The sequence below is a fragment of the Fragaria vesca genome, linkage group LG3, assembly GCF_000184155.1.
Source record: "Fragaria vesca subsp. vesca linkage group LG3, FraVesHawaii_1.0, whole genome shotgun sequence".
Lineage (NCBI taxonomy): Eukaryota > Viridiplantae > Streptophyta > Magnoliopsida > Rosales > Rosaceae > Fragaria > Fragaria vesca.
The window spans coordinates 17928781-17946238 of record NC_020493.1 but is presented as its reverse complement, the minus strand read 5'-3'; the positions used below and the strand labels follow the sequence as shown (position 1 = coordinate 17946238).

The 17458-nt window shown below is 38.9% G+C and overlaps 2 protein-coding genes and 1 non-coding gene across 3 annotated transcripts in view; 2 read left to right on the top strand and 1 right to left on the bottom strand.

Annotated features, from left to right (window-relative positions):
• Nucleotides 1-8086, top strand: part of LOC101296642 (probable histone H2B.1-like) — a 29242-nt gene extending 21156 nt beyond the window's left edge. Inside the window, exons 2-3 of the mRNA XM_004294535.1 lie at nt 36-41; nt 7580-8086. Coding sequence (XP_004294583.1) covers nt 7620-8057 — 438 coding nt within the window. The 5' untranslated portion in view covers nt 36-41; nt 7580-7619 and the 3' untranslated portion in view covers nt 8058-8086. The remainder of the gene's footprint in view (nt 1-35; nt 42-7579) is intronic.
• A 5126-nt stretch (nt 8087-13212) lies between these two features.
• TRNAV-AAC lies at nt 13213-13286 on the bottom strand. The gene has a single exon. It is a non-coding gene; the product is annotated as a tRNA-Val (tRNA).
• Nucleotides 13287-13412: 126 nt separating this feature from the next.
• LOC101296073 (THO complex subunit 4-A-like) lies at nt 13413-17019 on the top strand. Its single transcript, XM_004294533.1, has 6 exons — nt 13413-13682; nt 13775-13924; nt 14449-14517; nt 14607-14800; nt 15615-16236; nt 16646-17019. The coding sequence occupies exons 1-5, from the start codon at nt 13518-13520 to the stop codon at nt 15787-15789; spliced, it is 753 nt and encodes a 250-aa protein (XP_004294581.1). The 5' UTR covers nt 13413-13517; the 3' UTR covers nt 15790-16236; nt 16646-17019.
• Nucleotides 17020-17458: the final 439 nt, after the last annotated feature.

Sequence of the window (17458 nt, the reverse complement as noted above, 5' to 3'; positions counted from 1 at the left end):
AAGTTTGTTTCCGGATTTGAAAAGAGTATAAGTAGAAAATTGTGTGTGGGACGTTTTTGGGAACCCTAAAAATAAGTCAGCCTCTCTTTTTCTCTCTTCCCTCTCTTTTCTCTCTTCTCCCCCTTCCTCTCCCGAGGACCAAACTTCCGCTGGAGCTAGCTCCGCCGTCCGGCCACCGGTCCCGTTCGGCTCCCACAAGCGTCCTCTCCAAGGCTGGGCAGCTGCTGCTCGGTGTAGCACGTCGGATTTGGAGCTTAGTTGCCGGAAAGAGGGCTGTTGTGCCACGGTCGGAGCTGCCGTGTACGGCGGCGACGAGGGGCAACCATAGGTGAGTTGTGATCCTCTCCTCCTCCTGGTAGTGTCTAGACCTATATTGAAGCAAGTTTTTGAGGTTTTGAGGTCGGATTTGCAGGTGTTGCGGTTTGATTCGGGTCACTGTTTTCGGGGCAATTTCCGGCCGGTTCCGGCCAAAATTGGTCGAAGTCTCAGGTATGAAAGTTGTTCCCCTTGCTTCAAGCTTCAACTTTGCTGTTGTGAGTTTCTCCTAATTCGGAAGTTTGAGGTGGCGCATGGGGCCCAATCGCCGCCGCCTGTGGCAGCGCGTCAGGCTGAGTTGCGGCCTTAGTTTCCTGTGGTTAGCTAGTCCTTACTGTTGTGAGATTGTTGAGTGGTAGTGTGGCTAGTTTTTAAGCAATGTTGGCATGCTAGGACTTATGTTTATTGGTGTTGGTTTGGTTGGGTTAGAGTTTAGGTTTTGAAGAGTTGAGACAGCTCTATTGTGTCGTTGAGTTCAACGACTTTGGGAAGTTGTCCTCCCTGGAGCTAAGGGTTAGTTTAAGGGTATTGCATTATCCTTTACTACTTTGGTTTCTAAGGTTTTTAATTGTGTGATTTTAGGTGATTTGTGATTTTGTGATTGGCTTGCCTTCGTTAGATTGGGGGTTTTGCAGCAGGATAATTAGGTGAGTAAATCTCACTAAGGTTCATTTTTGAACCGAATGTTATTATGGTCATGTGATAATGATAATGATGATAATGGATTTAATAATATGCTTTTAATTGTTTTTAAAAATATATGAGCTTGATCGTCAACGACTCGTAGGTAAGATAAAACAAGTTTTCTTTAAATGCTATTTTGAGATTCATGTGATCATAATTTTATTGATTTTTGATAGATTATTCTTGTGGAATATTTATAATTGTTCATGTAAATATATCCATGTGGTAGGATATAATTTATGATGTGATATTGTGTTGTTGAGAAAAATGATGTGATATTGTGTTGTTGAGAAAAATGATGTGATACTGTGTTGTTGAGGATAATGTTGTGATATTATGATTGTTGGATAAATAGCCAAACCGAGTTCCAAGCCCTTAATTGGGTGATTGGTTGCGATTAAGATGATATTTATCATTTTTGTGTTTGATATTAGACAGTCAAACCGGGTTCCAAGCCTTTGCCCGGGTGATTGGTTGCGATTAGGAATAGAGCTCTAGTCCGTCTGTCAGTGTAGGTCATGGGAGATACTGTATGGTATCTGGGACCCATGGGTACACATAGTGTTGTTGTAGGTCATGAGGGGTATTTTATTAAATATCTGGGACTCATGGGTACATTTCTTGGGTAATGTGTTGGATGTGTGGTTTTTAATTATTGATCCAAATCTCTCTTGTGGATTATTGGATGTGATAAATGTTGTGTTATTTTTTAGTTTACTCATACGAGCTTTTTAGCTTACCGGGTTTGTTGTTTACAACACGGTGCACCAATTCTTGGTGTAGGGGTTAGACCTGCAGATGAGGATCAGCAGGGTTGAGGTGGAGGCTTAGTGGTAGGGTTTTTGTTGGGTTTTGGTTGTTCATTGTATATTTTTTTATACATTGGGATAGACAATATTAAACTCATGTGAGCGTTTTATTTTATTGACTCTCAAGTTTATGTAAAGAAGGAAATGTAATATTTAACTCAATTTGGAGTTGTGTGTAAATTTACATTCCGCATCGAGTTTATTTTCCTTGAAATTTGTTGAAACAGGTTTTAGGATTATATTATTTTAAGTTATATCATGCCAAAAATTTTGAAAATTTCCTTTCGAAAATTGGGGTGTGACAGTGGCTTAGTTGGTTAAGGTGTTTAACTAGCAACTTTAAGGTCATGTATTCAAATCTCATTGACATATGTAGGGGGTGTGAGTTATTAATAAAATAAAAAAAATTCATCATTTTGATATCTCAATCTTGAAAACTATGATAGTAGTACCTCAACATTTAAACCCAACCTAACATTAGTTCCCTCCGTGATTGACACCGTTAAGTTGGACTTTGTCCATGGGCAAAATTGTCTCTTCATGTTTTCCCTCCACAAACTTTATCACTTATCAATTGAATTAGAGTTTCTCAACCTGAAGATATCAACTGTGAATGTGAGTCTTATTACCTAATTATCTTTGATTGTTCTATTAAGTATATATGTTTCATGAACTATGTTGCACGGACACTTCACACCCCTGCAATGTCGGAGTGTCCAACACGCCCAACACGTGTCCAACACGTCACGTGGTGTGTCGAAAAATGTTGACTTTTTCGACACGTCTCGACTCGTTGACCGACACGTCATCTCAATTTACGATACGCCATGTCATCAATTATTAATATGTATATATTTTTTTATTTTAAAGGAGAAGTTTAGATGGATTATGAAATAATTAAAATGTTTGGATGGATTATAGAATGATTTGAATTTTCTTGTCTGTTAGGTGTTAGAGGGCTGCCATGTTACTGAGTTGCTGCCTAGTTTTTTTTTACAACTTATATCTACCCATTTGATTCTTTTTAATGTTATTTCAATATGCTTATGCAATTGATTGAATTTAAACAAAAAAGAAAGAAAAAAAAATTGAATTTAGAACATGATTTTGGTAATCTAATGAACTTATTTCAAATTTTAGTATATTTTTTATGTATTAAAAATACAAAAATATATTATTTTATTTGTCATGTCCAAGCCGTGTTGGAAACTCAGTTTTTGAGTTATACCGTGTCGTCGTGTCGCGCTGTATCGTGTCGCCGTGTCCGTGTCCGTGCAACATAGTTCATGAACTTCTGTACTTGATACAAAATGCATTTTAATCAATGTTGATTATTTCTCTCACCGGTGAGTTGTAAAAGCTACTTTTAATGATGGATAATAATGATCAATGGTCTATTAATTTCTAGATGTCTTTAATTTTTGTATGAAACCAACACATGACTCACTACAAATTCTGATACTGATGGGAAAAAAGACATTATTCTAGAGGGAGATGTTTGTGGATGACAAACATGAAAAGACAATTTTTCCCATGGATAAAGTCCAACTTAACAGTGTCAATTATGGAAGGAACTAATGTTAGATTGAATTTAAATGTTAAGGTACCATTATCATAGTTTTCAAAATTAAGATGTCAAAATGATGAATGGGCTCAACTTGGGGCACCATTTGAAAAATTTCCTCTTGTTATTTTGAGTTGGGTGGTGCTATTAACACGGATCTGGATTCTCTGCTTGGATTTAAGTTGCTTGGATTTGCTTTGATGTCTTATAACCATTAGATGAAGTAAGGATGACCTAATGAGGACATGGTGGTTTGAGATTGTACTCAATCAAATTGTTAGAAGTCATCTAAGCAACATAAATCCAAGTAAAGAAGCCAAATTCTATTAACACACCTCTTTTTGCTATTAAGAGCAAATCCACCCTTAGCTTCAAAACGTGACCCAGGCCTTCAGCCATCTCAAAAGAAGACCTAGCCTGAAAAAACTCATCTCCACCCATAATTGTTTTTTAACCCAAGCCTTCATTGGGTCTTCACCTGGGTCAGACCTATGACTCAGGCCTCCATTTTTGAAGACCCAGGTCATAGTTTTCCACCTCAGCCCAGCAGCCCTGGCCTGCATGACAGCGCATGACGTTGGCCACGTGAAATGGAGAACCAGCCCACTAGAAGCGATGGGCAACAGATCTGGACCGTTTGTTTGATTATATGTGTTGATCCAACATCATGCAATTATACATTGAAGTTAATACCATGATTCCTATAAATACCCTGATGTTAATACTGCAATTATGCAATTATAAAGCATGCAATTATGCAATTATATACTGAAGTTAATATCACAATTATAAAGTGAAGTTAATACCCAAAAAACATTAGTTTTATTTATTTATTATATTTGTGTTATTTTCAAATAATTACATTTTTTCTAGCTTGGCATGTTAACTTAACTTATGAAATAAATATTTTAATTTCAATATGTTATTTTATTTAATCATTATTTTATTAACACATAAAATCATTATTCATATTCAAAATACCTAATAAAATTTAATAAACAGTCGCTGCCACGTGGCGACCCAGGTCTCACCCATGACCCAGGTCTTCCCAACGAAGACCTAGAGGGTGGACTTGCTCTAACACACCTCTTATATGGTGAGAAGTCAATGTCAACTGCGGTACGACAATAAGCGTTCACTATCAAGATGTAAAAGAAACATTATAATCTACAAGCTTCAAGATCCTATCTAGAGTTCCTAAAAAATTAGGAAATTATTGTAATTAGACACAAGCTAAAAACATTAGTGGTTGGGCCAAAGGCAAAACCCTAGCCCAACTTAGCAAGCCCAAGAGGATCACCAAAGACAACACACACGTGGCCCATTAGTGTGAATTGGTCACGTCCACCTATTGCCCCGCAAACCTCCGACCGCCGCATCTTACTACACCGGCGAGATATGTGTCGCATGCCGCCCCTAAAACCATGCCGCCTCCCTACCTCTCCAACGAACCAATCTACCTCAAGCTAGGCACAGCTCCATGCGACTTCAGATCAAGACACAGCTTTCGCATCACAGATCTCCATCGGACCAAATGTTAGACTTTGTCGTCGGAGAATGATCCTCGCATGTGAATAGTCACGACGACCACCACCTCTCTCCCCCAGCCAAAACCACACGTCAAAGCCCGTCCATCCTCTCTTCAGCAAAACCCAAGAGCATTAGGTGTTTAGGTCTCGATTCCCCGTCTGACAGCTAACCATTACCGATGGCAAGGCAAGAGCCAGGCCCTCCATTAAGGCGCTACCGGATAAAGAAGAAATTTGCAGGAAGGATGTAATACCCCGATAATTTTAAAAACAAATTAATGTATATACATATATATCAATCGTGTTGAGATGTGAGTCAATCAAATACGAGAATATTTATTTGGGAGTATGTTTTCGATACTCTTCATGTGCCGAAACATATGTGTATAATAGGTATCTACACATATACGGTAATACCCTCTCAATTATAGTAAGGTGAATAAGTAATTAAGTAAATAATATATCTATGAAAGCAAAAGCGAGGTGGTCTAGAATACTCGGCTCAAACCGATATGTACACAAAAATTAAAAAGTGGAGGAAGAATCGAGAAAAGGGAGGAAGGAGCGAACGACACCGACCTTTTTAACTATATATCTTTCATAGACCTGAAGGGAGGGGGGCTTAAAGAATTCTTGGTCTTACTTCAGGAGGTGGAGACCGGGTTTGTAATACACCGAGTGTATTTTACAAATGAATGAATATTATTGAAATGAAATCTAAATTATGAGGATGTGGTACTAATAGTTCGTACCGATATAAGCATGTGAAAATTCTTGTGAATTTTCTAGACAATTGATTTACTCACTATTGATAAAACTACGGGAATAAAACAAATGGAATAGAGTAATATTGACCGTTGGATCTTTTAGAATTTGATCTATACCGTTGGGTTTGTGATTACTCTTTACTCTTGGGGGGGGGGGGGGGGGGGGGGAGGGTCAGTTACTATATTTTTTTGTTTTCTCACATCTTGGGGATTCTCATGGGGGGACTCTCCTGGAATTTGTGTTCTTCTGGGAATAGAAGGAGAGTACAATTCGAAGGAGAAGAGATCGATCCTTCAAGAAGAGCCCATCATCCTCATGCCATAAGAAAGACTCGATGTTACCTATGGTAATTCATTTTAGATTTTGGACAGTGAATGTGATCCTGGTTTATGGGTATTGTTGGGATAATGCTAGTATTGAGTTTGATTTTGTTTTGAAAGGCTAACTGATAATTATTGATTTTTGTTTGCTGATCAAATTCTACTACTGTGGAACATTTTGATAACTAATTTGTTTATTTATTCAATTAATTTTAAGGTCAAGGAGTTATAAAGGAGGCGGCCTCTACGAAAAAGGTTTATAAATAAAAAAGATAGTAAGAGAGGGCACCTCAAACCAAAACCCCTTAGAATAAATAACAAAACAAAAGGCAACTAAAACATAAGTGAGAATAATAAGAGGTGATCACCCGTGGATCAAGACAAACCACGGCGTCCGATTGCAGGCATGGTAAGGGTCTCATGAATCTTTTTTGGTCTTCACTTTTTTCATTTAGGACTTGAGAAGATTCTCATCGTCTAGAGTTGCTTACCCTCGTCAAACCAAATACTCAAAAGGCCCATCATTTTTGTTTGGGTTTATGTATGAAGACCAAGAGGTTCTTCATTTTTCAAATCAACCCAACAATACTTAGTTTGATGACTAGATTCTATTTCTATCAAAGCAAAATCTCCATTTAGTAGCTTCAATCGAAATGTTATTTCACCCTCCAAGTTGAGCATCATTGAAAACCAAAATTGCATTAGATTCATCTCCTTCGTGTCTATAGGAGTATGCAACAATCTTCTCTCTATAATCATCTTCCCGCTCAGTTGAAAGAACTTGGAAAGAGTTAGACAAATAAACTATTGAGATATGTTGTTGCCCGATCTCTGGAAGACTATGTGTATCATGTGCTACAAGAATATTCATTGCACAGAGGCTTCGCTGACCTTCAACATGATTGTCCACGAGACGCTCCTCACAAATGACTCTAGAAGTTTGTCCTAAATTATTTGGAACATGAATAATTCATGACTTTCACTAGTGACGTAGACGAATTATGTTTAAGAGGAGCACCATGCTTGTCTTTGCCACATACACTTGAGAAATGAGTCAAATGGCTATGCTTTTTCTTGCGTGGTTTGTGAGATCGGCCATGCCTATTGCCCTCAATTTCAGATACATCATTCTCCTTGTTTCTGTTGACAACATTACAAGTATTTACAACCACTCATCACATGACTCAGATTACATATTGCTTTCTCATATTCAACTTGAAAACTAACTTAGTTTATTAAAAAAAAATAATAAAAAAAACTTGAAGAACTAACATCTCACCACCCATTGTACCATGAACAGAAGCTCCCTTGTACCGAAAGAAAAAAAAAAAGGTACCTGCTCTCTGGCCAGCTCACAGATCCGCACTTCTATAAGTGAACGAATCAGTAATGCCCACGTGGAACTATATTTCTTTAGGTAAGGAGTTACTATAAACCGTTGATCTCCCATTTTGCTTCTCGAAATCCAACGGAGCAAGTCGCGATCCGCACCTATCCGTCTCGTCCAATAGAAATCCACCCAACGACCTATATATAACCTTTCCCAACTTTCCAATCTACACAAGTTTCACCTTCTCTTCCATCTGAAAGTCTCAATTTCGTTCCCAAATTTCCTTTGAGAAAATTTCCGATGGCGCCCAAGGCTGAGAAGAAGCCCGCAGAGAAGAAGCCGGCCGAGAAGACCGTGGCGGAGAAAACCCCGGCGGAGAAGAAGCCCAAGGCCGGCAAGAAGCTCCCCAAGGAGGCCGGAGCCGCCGCCGGAGACAAGAAGAAGAAGAGAAACAAGAAGAGCGTGGAGACCTACAAGATCTACATCTTCAAGGTCCTCAAGCAGGTCCACCCTGACATTGGGATCTCCAGCAAGGCCATGGGCATCATGAACAGCTTCATCAACGACATCTTCGAGAAGCTTGCTCAGGAGTCGTCCAGGCTCGCAAGGTACAACAAGAAGCCCACGATTACTTCTCGGGAGATTCAGACTGCTGTGAGGCTTGTTCTTCCTGGTGAATTGGCCAAGCACGCCGTCTCTGAGGGGACTAAGGCTGTGACCAAGTTCACCAGCTCTTAAGGGTTTGCTCTTTAACTGTGTGATTTGGGGAAAAAAAAAATTAGGGTTAGGTTTTAGGGGTTTCTGAAATTTCTGGGTTTGTCTTTCGGAGTAGTTGCTTTTATTGATGTAAGTACTGGTCTTGTTTTAGTGCTGTGATGGAATGAAATTACGTTTCTCTAATTGATCCTTATGTCTTCAATTCGATCCCTCTTTAATTTCTTGAATTTCATTTTGATTTTGAACGAATTGAATCTGTTGAAGTTCAACCAAGAATATCATAGTGGAGTTCAATTTATTTGGTATCTATGATGACAGAAATTCTGTGGATTGATGCTTGTATAGATTTGAATTGCCTTGATTCACATTTCAGTGCTTATATCTGCAATGGCATGAGTAACTTTGAATTTTGCGATTGTGTACTCTTAACACTGTAATTATGCACCGACTAGTTCTGTATATCTGGAGTGTGCATTTTAGGGAAGATCTGGATGGTTTTGAACATTTGATTTTAAAACTACTGTAGAGAAGTAGCAAAAGCATAAGCATCCTGATGTTTAAGAGCATGCCATTGTTGCTGTTGTTGATTGCTCAAATTGTTTTTCTTCATTTGCCTCTTTTATAATCTTTGGGTGAAGCCTCAACATAGATGTCTGTTTCTTAGGCAATGGATAATTGTCAAACAAAGTTGAAGACTCTATGCAGAAAACAATTGAAGGAAACCCCACAACTTGACAATGTAAACCAGTTTTTCGTATTTCAAGCAGTGGGCTAACCAAATAGTTCTGCACTCGTCCCAGTTTGAAATCAGTGTTCTTTTTCTTGTCAATGTGTTATGTATGCTACAATAGCAGTGGATAGTATTGTAATAGTGGATGATGTATCATGATTGAATCAGCACAGCCACAAGAGGGGAGGATATAAATGATTGATGTCCCAGAGTTTGAAATTTGGTAGAGGTTAACTCTCTGCCTGGTAAATGTTAATGTTTTTGAAACTTGTTTGTACAATATTTTGAGATTCTTGTTTGTATGATATAACCTGTTCTTTGGGGAGTATATTGTTTCATAGGTCATTACTGCTGCTCCTGGTGATCTGCTTGCATCATCAGTCCTGCAAAGGCAGTTTGTACCCTAAACACATATATTCAAGATCAGATGATGCTTTACAGTGTGACAAGATTATGTTTCTGCTTTCTTGTTTATAACCATTTCACCATTTGGTCATTTATACATGTAAAAACATTATGCTTTAAACTATGATAGGACCTGAATAATAATAATAAAAAAAAAAGTATGACAGGACTGTGGGAGAAATTGTTTTGCACTTGATCTTTATATATTAGAAGCATCTTCAGTTGGATTTGGGGAAACCTTCTTATCTTCCGAAAGTTGCAGGACCTTTATTAGGAACGGACTCTTTAGAACAATCTTAAACAACTGCTGCAGTTAGGTCACTCCAAAGTAAAAAGAAACAATGGTTATCCAGCTTCAATTCACATGGACAAAGCTAAGGTATATCTCAATTCTTATGATGCGAGGGTTCTGCTTGTTGACTTCGAATTTGATACTAAAGCTCATAGTCATAGTGAGTTGAATAATCCTGAGAGTCTTACCGGATTTGTTAAACCAAATTCTGGAACCTGCAAATATGGTCCAAATTTGGCATGGAGTTATAATTGAAACCGTGACACGTTTTCAAATTCAGTTCTGGTTAGAAGTTCATAGCTGCAGGATGGTGTTTGGGAGTGATTGAAATCATTGAAGGGTGTTGCTAAATGTACCCAGCAAATTGCTAAGGAGACCCAACATTCGGTTTTTATTAATTATTTTTCAAGACTACCCTCGTATATCAGCACACCCAGCACTCTAACTGTGCGCCCAGCACCCATCACTCTTCTCATAGAACACAAGCTCAAAAGTCAAACCCAAGTTCACAACTCATTTGCTTCTGATGCTCCAAGCTTGTGTGGCTTGCAAAGCTAATCAAAGAGGTCCCAAGCCATATGTCCAGTGCCTTCATCAACATTTTACCAAGTTTACTTCTCAAATTGTGAAAGAGAGCATGAATAAAAAATGTCAGCAATAAATCAATCAAACTCTCATTCTTCAACATCTTCAATCTCATTTGTAATTCTTTCTTCAACATGATTTGGTGTTCCCTCTTCCAACGTCATCTGCAGAAACCTCTTTAACCTCATTCATTTGCAGGTCCCTCTCCTATATCGTTCGATTCATTCCCAAGGTCCTTCTTCCATTTCATTGCATGGTCCATTTCCTGTCAATATCAATCTCATGTCCCTCTTTATCCAAATCTAAACAGCCTTTGGCCATTTATCAAATTGGGTATGAGAGGTACACACTACAGAGTCAGAGCGGAAGAACAGACTTGCTGGGTGTGTATATTAGGGGTATTTCTGGAAAGGGATAATTTATAAATGCCGGGTCTATTAAGTAATTTATTGGGTACATTTAACAGCACCCATCATTGAATTGCTTTTGAAAGACAGCTATGGTATTGAGGCCATGGTACTGCACTTATCTTTGCATTTTTTTTTTGTAGAAGCTTGCATTCATATTTTAAGGGGAGTGAAATTTTTCGTTAGTAAGAAGTGGAATTGGATTAATCTTAAAAGATGGAGAGACAAATTTTCCAGCCACAAAAGGCAATTTATTTTTTTTCAAAGAAGATTGCAGGGGAAACAGAACAACATAAGTGAGTGAGTGCAAGAAACGATAATGAGTGCGAGAGAATATAATAGACAAGATGAGGGGTAAATTTCACAGCTCTATTTCAATATACAAGAAGTGTGGTTTACAGAAAGAGGAATGCAAACGGTGAAAGCTAAAGCCTAAATACAAAAGTAAAGGAATTAACTTTCCCTTAAATCTAAACAGACATAGAATCGAAAAAACCATTTAAAAAACAAAAATCGCCGTAAAAAAAACTAGGCCGCCCTGACCGGAGGACAGGAAAACGTATCATTTTGGAAAACAGAGACTAACGCCGGGGGATATCGAGCTGTATAGAACTTCAGCTACACATTATGGTATTAAACATTTTAGGCTAATTAATATTGAAGGTAAGTAATTGCATAATATAATCAACCAAGTAGCTATTTACTGTTGTCTATTTTTAATTTTCTCCAATATTTTATCTACAAATGATCATCCAAATTCATTCAACAAACCTACCATTGTGGGATGGAGATTTGTGGTTCTTCGCTTACCACAAGAACTAATACGTCTATGGTTGAAAAACTTTTAATCGCAAAGTCAAGACATTTTATGTGATGTATAAGCATGCAAAACTTCATTTCCTCAGGACATAGTGTGCCATAGGACTTGGCATTGATCTTATGTGACGATTAAAGTAGCTCGTTTATACCATTAGATATCACTATAATCCGATGAATTGTAAGCAAAATTGCTTAATTAAGCCTGGATTTGGGTGATTCAGACTCTTTTTTATGCAATGAATAAGAATCTTTGGGCCTCTTCCGCTAGCATTTTAGAACACAGCCTGCACCAAATGACCAGTTCAACTTCTTACTCTTAGCACCAGATAGGATTATCATTATCTAACTACCAATCTAGCCTCATTATCTAATTTAGTTTGATTAGTCAATAATGATTATCTAAAACCTAAATTATGTCTCTCCCAAACGCGTTGTGTTCCCCAAAAGCCTATATATTATGGCACGAGAAAATCGTGAGAGCCTGTAATTCGTGAACGACGCACCTGAACAATGTGACATGGGCCAGTTTCGTAATGAGACCCAGAACCATATGAAGAATCATACACGCACTTGATGGGTACCTCAATCTCAACGTGCCTCCGCCCCCTTCTATTTCGTCCCCATAAATGTTGCAACAGCCAACCTATTCATCCATACTAAACTCACACCTTTCTTCACGACCTTCACATGCCTTACCTCCCATTCTTTCACTCGATCCTCCAAGCCATGGCTTCCAGGGGGGCGCTGTTTCTCTACGCGGCCACCTGGACGCTACTCCTGACGGTGACAGTGGCCGTGGCGGCGTTCTCACCCGAGATGGCTTTCGTCACTGCCATATCTCCGTCATCGGCCTTCTCCAAGTCATGCGTGGGGGAGGGGTTTGTTAGGTTACCGATGGAGCACCCGAGAGAGGCAATGTGTTTTCCGGCTCACATGGTACGGCGGTCAGGCTTGGATTTCTTTGTCCCGACGGTGTTTGCCGCTCTGGTCGTTGCGGGTTCTGCTTTGGTCGTTAGGTCGTTGGCATTGGGAGAGAGTGGTGATGGTGAGCGAAGCAGAGAGCTAGGTTGATCATAGAAACTAATTTCATGTAATTCATTTGACATCTCTAGCTCTTTGGTTAACATACAAGGTGGCCTTTGGGTTATTTAGATTAAATTGTTAGAGGTTAACCTTTTATGATGAATTTTAGCACAAACTAGAAAAGTATGGCGGCTTCTTTATTTGTTATTGGTATGTTTTGGCTATGTTTGAATGCTTCTGCTGCCTTGACTGCCTGAAATTCACATTTTTGTTGTTGAGAAGGCTGAAATTCACAAGTTGAAATAACATGTATATCAATTTTGACGGAATCATAAGTTGAATTTAAACTGAGAAGCACTCAACATTAACTCGATCTAACCCAGTAGCCCACCAAGACCAAAATTACCAATTAACATGGGAGGGTAATAAGACGACCTATTCTAAAACTGTCAATTAAATTATTATAAATGATTATGTTGACTTAAACATCTTGCACTAAATATTTTGTCCAAATCTCCCGAGCTGTTTTGATATAGTGTGTTGTATATACAACAACAATTTACAATATTCTTACCGAACTTTCTAAGATATAACTAAATCAATTACATACTAAAAAGACGAGTAAAGTGTTGACGCCATATACTAAATCTAAGATATAACTAGACCGAACTTTCTTATTGTGTGATTCGATAATGAGTTTTTAACTGCATCTAAAGCTAAAATAAAACGAATCTAATGGATGAATATCGGGGTTCGTTATACAAGGTTCACCTCGCTCATCCATATCAACCCACACTGGCTTAGAATCATATAGACAAAATAGAAAAAGAATTTGACTGAAGAATCAATTACAATCTTTGTCAAGAACTCAAGATTTAAAAAAAAAAAAAAAAGTAAACGTTTCAGAAAAAATAATGGCTTCGCCCGGGTTCGAACCGGAGACCTTCAGTGTGTTAGACTGACGTGATAACCAACTACACCACGAAACCATTTGTTGTTTGATTTCGGTTTTAGATTTTAATATTAGTGCTTCCGATTTTACTTTTTAGGTTCCAGAAGCCCAATATAAGAAGACACCCTTGAACCTGACTTCTCTCCTTTTCCTATCGCCTTAGGTCTCTCTCTCTCTCTCTTCCTTTCAACCTCTCTCTTCCTCCTCCCGAAAACCCTAACCCCGCCCCACTCTCTCTCCTAGGGTTTCTGCTCTACTATTCATAGCGATGGATCATCTAAACATGTCCCTCGACGACATCATCAAGACCTCCAAGAAACCCGGATCCGGCAACAACCGCGGCGGCCGCGGCCGGGCTGCCTCAGGTCCCGGACCCGCCCGCCGCTTGCCCAATCGCGCCGGAAATCGTGCGACGCCGTACGGCGGCGCCAAGGTAAAGCAGATCTCTCGCTTCCGCTCCGATTTTGCCTTAGTCCGAATTAAAAAAAACAACAACAAGAATATTCATGAATTTTGGGGATTCAGGCGCCGGAGTCCACGTGGCAGCACGACATGTTCGCGGATCAGGGAGCGGCTTACAGTGCAGCTCCGGCTGGCAGAGCCTCCGCCATCGAAACTGGAACCAAGCTCTACATCTCTAATCTCGACTATGGCGTCTCCAACGAGGACATCAAGGTAATTTTCCCTTCCTGAACTGGATCTCATGGCCTGCGAGGCCTGAAAGTTGATTTGATAGCCCAAAACACAAATCAATGTTTCTATTATTATGCATAATTATGAAGATCATGTTTGATTTGATTTTGATTGGAAATTAGGGAGTTCTTATTGTCTTAGTATGTGATTCAACATGATTTTTTATTCGAATTTATAAAAAAAAGTACTAAGATTCAAGCGCGTTATAAAATTGATTTATAATTAATAGTTGTAGTGTCTTTTTTCCGACTCATAATTCAAACACCAGTTTGGAGCCGTAGCTAGTTGTTTGTTGTGTTAGTGTGAAGTAATTGCAGCTGGATTAGTTCGTGTTTGCGTTTTGTTTTTGCCTTTTTTTTTATTCAATTTGATTAGGTATTGGAAGTGATTGTTTCGTTTGATTTTTGTGTATGCAAGAGTTGAGGCTTTTTGAACTTTTTGGGGAACTTGACTAGTGTAGAAGCATTGCATTCTTGGATTTTCTAAAACTATTTAATTATGTGCAGGAGCTGTTTGTTGAGGTTGGTGACCTGAAACGCTATGGGGTGCATTACGACAGAAGTGGCAGATCCAAGGTATCTTTTGCACTTTGCAAGAATTGGTCCTGGAGAATTCTTTTTGTTCATGCAGTTTTTAAAGAAGAAAAATCTATTTTTGTTCCTAGGGAACCGCAGATGTAGTCTTCTCACGAAGACAGGATGCTGTGGCTGCTGTTAAAAGATACAACAATGTGATGCTTGACGGGAAACCGATGAAGATAGAGATTGTAGGAACAAACATCTCAACACCTGGTGCGCCTCTCGCTCTGCCTCCAGCTGCAAATGGTGCTTTCAGAAATTCAAATGGAGCTCCCCGGGGGTATGTCTCATGTCCTACTCCTAATCTGAGGGTTTGATTTGTTGCTGTGATCTGTGTGCTCATCCATGTTTTATTTTCTAGTTTGTTCATATATTAAATTTGAGTTTGCTGTGGTAATACATGAAATAAGTGTTTACAGCCTAATGATTTAATTTTATAGGCTAGAGTTATAGTATAATTTATTAATTGTGATTTAATAGTGAAGATTGTCCAAAGTTCAATCATACGGAGATACCTGAAATCCTACTAGTGTTATGGCAGTACCGCGTTCTCTTTTATTTCTTAAACAACAGGTGTTCTCTTTACATTACCTATTGTTCTTTACTCCTTGATAGTTTTAGCAACCTTAGATCTATAATTACTCAATCTGGCAATGCTATAAATTTCCCCCTAGGCTGTATCAGCATTGGAGTATATTATATTCTTATTACAGATTTAGAGCCAACTGCAATATAATGTATGCTATGAATGGTCTTCAAATTAATCTACTTTTAAATGTCCTTTTTGGTGTGGTGCATGTAACAATGTTCAATTTTTTTTAAGGAGGACAAGTTGGTGTTCATTCCCTTTCATATAAGTAGTTGGCAGCTTATAAAATAGTATCTTTGTAATGTTGTAAAATTGGACATATGAAATAAAAGGTTATGCGGCATCATACATCTGGACTAGGTTTGCATTATTCCATGTCATGTTGTTTCCCTTCATAGGGTTATGAAATATGGCTTTGTTGAATGCAGCATGACATTTGTATTTTGAAAAAGTGCTACAGTTGATTAATAGAGTTACTGACTCTGTACTTATTTATATTGAGCAGTGGACAGGGTAGAGGTGGTGCTTTCAACCGCCCTCGTGGTGGGGCTGGCCGTGGTCCTAGACGGGGCCGTGGTGGACGTGGAAGAGGAGGGCGTACTGGTGAAAAGGTTTCTGCTGAAGACCTTGATGCTGAGCTGGAGAAGTACCATGCAACTGCAGAAACAATGCAAGAGTAGAATACAAGCAATTCTGTTTTATTTGGCCGTATCACATCTTCTGTGGCCATTAGGTGCTTGGTGATTTGACAGCCCTCATCTATGTTGTGTATTTCTATCAAAGTCCTACTTTCTATTGAGAGAGAGAAACTAAGAGTAGGAAGACTTTTAGAATCTTGCTTATGGAGTCTGGGCTCTTATTATGTTTGTTTAAACATGGGTATGAAATATGTGGGTTAATGGACAGTGGCAGTACTTTATCTGAACCCCCACTTTTGGACTCATTAGCTTCTTCAGTCCTCTTTTATACTCATCAAGTTGGGGTATGGAGTTGGGGAGATTGTCTCTATCTCCACGCACAAAGACAATTCTTGCTGCAAGGTGTGAAAGGGTTGAGCCTTAAAGAAATCACACACTGCTGCGATGTGTTTGGTTCTACTGCATGTTAAGTGGCGTACTTCACATGAGGTAGTTCTCTGTTTCACTTGTCTTTGTGTCTTGTTAATTATTCAAGCTGTGTCATATGTGTTTGTCCAGTACGTATAGATGCTTAGGATTCCAGCTGTTATATGTTAGCCATCTCTAATATATTGCCTCAGAAGATGATAGGAATTCATGCTTACTTTACATGGATTATGTCTTCCTGTGCTCTTGAGATATTTGTTGGACTAATCTATGATATAATCAAGTAACATGATGTCCCTTGGGGCTTCGTTTGCCTTAAGGGAGTTTCAGTTTTTCCTGATTATGAGTCGCTGTTTACTCTGTATGGGGTAAGCCGGGTTGAGTATGCTGCATGATTGTGAATGTATTTCATAAACCTGTTGCCCGGATTGAATGCTATGGGAGGTTTAAAATTTTCTCAAACCCTTTTCAGTGATCATTGGAGCATAATTCAGGTTCTTTGAGTTCTATTCTTTTACCGTGATGTCCCACATTTGAGCAGCTTATGGATTTGAGTCTTTAAATTGACTTGCTGGCTTGAGTCTCATGAAAAATCATATCGGCCGTACACGGGTGGTTAGTGCAGTAGAAATATTGAATCTTTATAGTTTTGCCTACAGCTTCATCTGCAAATGCTATTGCCTGTACACTTGTTGATACATCTTGGAGGAGGGGTTGGCGCCGCTTTACCTGCACTTATTATATGTTGCTAACTAACTCATACCAGCCTTTGCTGCTCAGACAATTCTGCTTTTTGAATTTAATTGCTATGGAACCGGAGGATGCTGGAATAAGTGATTGATAGCTTTTGAATTTTGGGTTTTAAAAAGGATGTCTTAAAAGGTTATACTTGATTAGACGACCCATGCTGTTAATGTTGTACAGTTCATGAATTAAAAAATAGCAACTGCATATTTTTGAAACTTTGGTATCTTTGCTGCGTTGAGGATTGTTAATACGGGAGTTTAAATTAAACCCAAAACCGCTGCCTCGCAACAATTGAAGAACTGTGTGTCACGGTTGTCGATGCGTCCAGTGGTCTTCCATGCCATGTTTGTGGGTGAAGTACTAAATCTCTTGATTAGGGGTTGATGGTGCTGCTTATTGGATTCGTGAGTGGTTATTCGTAGAGTATTATTACGCCGCCCATTTAGCCGGATATTTTAATCCCAGTCACAATTAGGGTGGTCTGTTCTATTGATCCAGAGAATTCCGCCATGATAAAACATGTACATGATTCAAAGCC

Bases quoted from the DNA above. Each gene is read 5' to 3' on its own strand.
- LOC101296073 (XM_004294533.1), top strand. From the start codon at position 13,518: ATGGATCATCTAAACATGTCCCTCGACGACATCATCAAGACCTCCAAG. The intron at 13,683-13,774 runs GTAAAGCAGATC...TTGGGGATTCAG, and splicing joins CGCCGTACGGCGGCGCCAAG to GCGCCGGAGTCCACGTGGCA. The intron at 14,518-14,606 runs GTATCTTTTGCA...TTTTGTTCCTAG, and splicing joins ACAGAAGTGGCAGATCCAAG to GGAACCGCAGATGTAGTCTT.